This window comes from Etheostoma spectabile, chromosome 9 (assembly GCF_008692095.1).
Source record: "Etheostoma spectabile isolate EspeVRDwgs_2016 chromosome 9, UIUC_Espe_1.0, whole genome shotgun sequence".
NCBI classification, from domain to species: domain Eukaryota; kingdom Metazoa; phylum Chordata; class Actinopteri; order Perciformes; family Percidae; genus Etheostoma; species Etheostoma spectabile.
The window spans coordinates 14469197-14473228 of NC_045741.1; the positions used below are offsets into that span (position 1 = coordinate 14469197).

At 39.3% G+C, this 4032-nt stretch overlaps 1 protein-coding gene across 1 annotated transcript in view; it reads right to left on the reverse strand.

Annotated features, from left to right (window-relative positions):
* Nucleotides 1-4032, reverse strand: part of nek7 (NIMA-related kinase 7) — a 76754-nt gene that overhangs the window by 19279 nt on the left and 53443 nt on the right. Inside the window, exon 7 of the mRNA XM_032525609.1 lies at nt 3875-3982. Coding sequence (XP_032381500.1) covers nt 3875-3982 — 108 coding nt within the window. The remainder of the gene's footprint in view (nt 1-3874; nt 3983-4032) is intronic.

Below are 4032 nucleotides of genomic sequence, written 5' to 3' on the forward strand. Positions count from 1 at the left end.
AACTTTTGAGCACCACTGTATGTTATCTCAATTGTTTGAAATTGAGATAAAGACAGTGTTTGTTAATAGATTATGAAGTAAATTTTTATTTCAGAATTGTTTTTAAAACCACAAATAAGTCACAAAAGAGTGAAGACAACACAAGGGTTAAAAGGTGGAGAATTGGCTTCTTAAAACATGGAACATAAGGTGGTCAGATGTGATAAAGTAGATGAACAGCCCAATTATTTCATGCATGTCTTATCAGATCATGTGTCTATATATACACAAATATACATAACTTTTTTTTCTGCACTTTTGCCTAAACTCTGAGTTGTTGTCCATTATCCCATCCTCTTTCAGTCCCTCTTTTTTCTGATTTGTACATGTCTGGTGACTTTTAAATAAAAATCAACATATTGAAAAAAAAAAAGGTTAATAATCAATTATTAACTTAGCAGAATTGAGCATCAAATTATTCTAGAGAGAATTGCAATGCATCGAAGAATCGATTTGTCCCTTCACCCCTACTCATTATTATTCCTCGAACAATTGCATCAGCTTTCCTCTTACTATCGTTCTTTTAGTCTTTCCCTCTCTAATCCAATTCTTGCCATAACCCTACGTACCCATCATCAGCACTTGTCAGTCTTGTGTCCCCAAGTGTGTATGTGTATGTGTCACTGAGTGTTTGTTTGTATGTTGCAAATCTGTGTGAATGTGCATGAGCATCTGCATGCATTCATGCCCGTATGGATCTGCACATGCGTCTCTGTGCCTTCATACATCTGTATAGGAGACAAAGAGTCTGTGTGTGCAAGAGTGAGTAAGAGACAAAAAAAATGTGTGTGCAGGCTGCTGAGCGGCTGAGTTGAAAGCCTGGGAGCTGACAGGCTGTATGCCTGGACCTCCATCTCATCTCCACCACCCCGCTCTTCTGTTCAGCTGGGCTCATTACAGACCCATTTTTACACACACACACACACACACACACACACACACACACACACACACACACACACACACACACACACAACACACACAAACCACACACAACACACCACACACACACACACACACCACTTTCTATCCTCTTCACTATTGCTTTTCTTTTTCTTCTTCATTTTCTGTCACTTTCGTATATTTCTCCTTCTTTTCTCCTGCTCTAACTTTTGTTCTCTCTCGGCTTTCTTTTCCTCTTCTTTTTCGGTGTAACTCTGTCACATCTCTTTGCACCCAACATTCTAACTTTTTTCTGTTTCTTTGTACACCGTCTACTTCATGTGCTCCTTTCTTTTTCTGACATACTCTCTCTCCTCTCTCTAGATCTCATCTCTCTCTCTCTCTCTCTCTCTCTCTCTCTCTCTCTCTCTCTCTCTCTCTTCATTCTTCTACTTTAGTTTATTTCTCTCTCTCCCGTTCTCCCCAACCTTCGTCTTTCTCTCTGACTAAACCTCTAAGCCCCTGAGGGAGGGACATAGGGGAGGAGAAGTGAGGACAAGTGAGATAGAGAAACAGCAGCAGGAGAGAAGGATATGTGACAAAGACAGAGCACAGATCTGCCATTTAAAACAAACCACAAGAAATGTCAAGGGGAAAGCCAGGGACAGAGGCTGGAAGGATGACGCACTCTGAGTCCCTTGTGTCAACAGGTCATGCTAACCCAGGGACAGTACAAGATCCTCTCCTGAATTCATCCTCATATAGTGGTTAAAAGGATACAACACATATATTAAATGTGAAATTACAAAATCTCATATGCACATTTCACCTGCTTATCTGGGATAAGTAAATGTTATGATTGCGGGGCTAATGTAACTCTTCTAAATCAAAAGGTATTTATTTATTTCACATGACTGCAATGACTCTGCACTAGAAGAAATAACACTGTGTGTAGTTTCCTGGAGATTAACAAAGCAGTTTTGATTAATTCAGATTAATGACAGTATTCCCGTTGACCCCTGTGCTTGTGGGCTGCCTATCCTCCGCCAGCCTAAAGAGGGTGCTGTGGACTCAACATTTAATGAGCAATCACAGACTCTTCCCCCCCAACTCTGCTGGCACTGCAGGAAGCTTTGTTGATAGGGCTACCGTTGAGCTGATCATGTGATTCACACTTTCTCAAACGGCTGGGCCGCTGCTTGTACATGGGCTGAGAATAGCATGCTGTTTGCGATAATAACAGTTTGACATAAGGATGTGAGACAGTGCGAATGACAGTGTTTATATTTGTCTATGGAGTCATTTTTCTACATTCAAACCTATGAAGCAGCTTAAACTGCATAGATGTTAAATAGTGTAACCCTCTCCACTACAATGACCTGTGCCACATTTTGCTGTGTAATACTGGACATAAAACAACTGATGTACATTGATAGTGAACTCAAGAGATTAATTTCAAAACTACTAACACAATATACTAAGACAAAGGAAGGTAACCAACTCAAAATGATCCGAATGAAAAAGATACCTTATACAAATTTCTACCTGTGTCGTTTTTATTGTGTTATAAACCAGACACCTGATCAAAATTTACAATCAAACAACACACAGCTACTGCTTGTTAGATGTATCAGAAAGTTTCGATTTTTCTTTAACCAATGTCCATCGTGTTTTTACCAACATGATTTTAGCAAGACACTAGACTATGTGCTGCCTTTTTTTATTTTGGTAAGGATTTCTGGACAATTATAATGTCGAAAAACATGTTTTTTGTTGAAGCAAAAAGTTGTCAATGACTGGAAAAAAAAACACAACAAATCAGCTTGTTTAGTGGCATGTTTTTACTGATGCTTTTTTTTTTTTAGGATGTCTTCAATTCTTAAGACATGTTTAAAACTGTACCTTCACCAATGCCTTAATTTAATGTCTTAACAGCAATTCATTCCCTCATCTGATCAAATCTGTTCAACACAAAGAGGAGAACAAATTATTTTCTGATACCATATATTTGCTTATTTCTGGAAAGGTTTAAGTGTGATTTGGATTCATTTCAAACATTTTCAGTTCATAACAATATATCCATTATGCCGTCTTTTTCTTGACTTTGCAGCATTATGCACTGTGTTGCCCAAAAACAAAAAGCGCAGGAGTAGATACTTTAAAAATAAGGCACAGTGATGAAGGCTCCTAGGAACAGGCTGTTAACAAATTGTTAATAGGTTTTGCTTCAAAACACCCCCACCCTTGAACTGAGGTAGATGTGTGTATGTGAGTCTCTGTGTAGATTTGTGTTAAACCCCATGTCTCCTGTATATGTTTGGTATTTAAGTGGTGCAAATACCTATTCCTTTAGAAATCAATAATCACTTGAAACTTTTGTTTCACACACTTTTTGAGGTTACAGGCTTGACTCCTAAAGATTTAAAGTAAAAGGCCAACAGTCATTAAACACCCTATGCGTTAAAGATGCATTTATACATGTGGTGCCATTCTGTTTTTCAGTTTGTACAGTCTCAGGTTTAGCACACTTATATTTATTAAACTATGCCAAATGACCTTTGAACAAAACAAATAATGTTCATTCCTACAGGTGACAAACACACCAATCATTGGTAACTATAACCGTGATGGTAAACTTGGCTGGCTTGTTTTATGGCACACAGTCACAATCAGAACTGTGTGTCGAAGGCCTCCGCCGGTTTTCATCTCTGTTAGGTTTAAAGGTCAAGGCAACAGGAAGTGGCTAAGTGGTCTATGAAGGGGCTGGGCAGACATGGCCAGGCAGTATGGCTACATGACACATGGCTCTGGGCTCAGCATGCCTAATGAAACACATCCAACAACAATTACTGGGGACCGCTGTGTGCAAGTGTCTATGCATTTGTCCGCTCATGAGTAAAGAGCTTGTGTTTATGTGTGTATATCCACATATGTATGGACTATAGTAACTTACCTAGTGAGTGAGCGGCGGTTGTTTTGGAGCTGAAGAACCGTCCCAGTCCCAAGTCTCCTAGTTTCACTACTCCTGTAGCTGTGATGAATACATTGGCTGGCTTGATATCTGGAGAGGAGAGAGATTGTTGTGCCTCATGGAATTGTGTTTGAATGTAC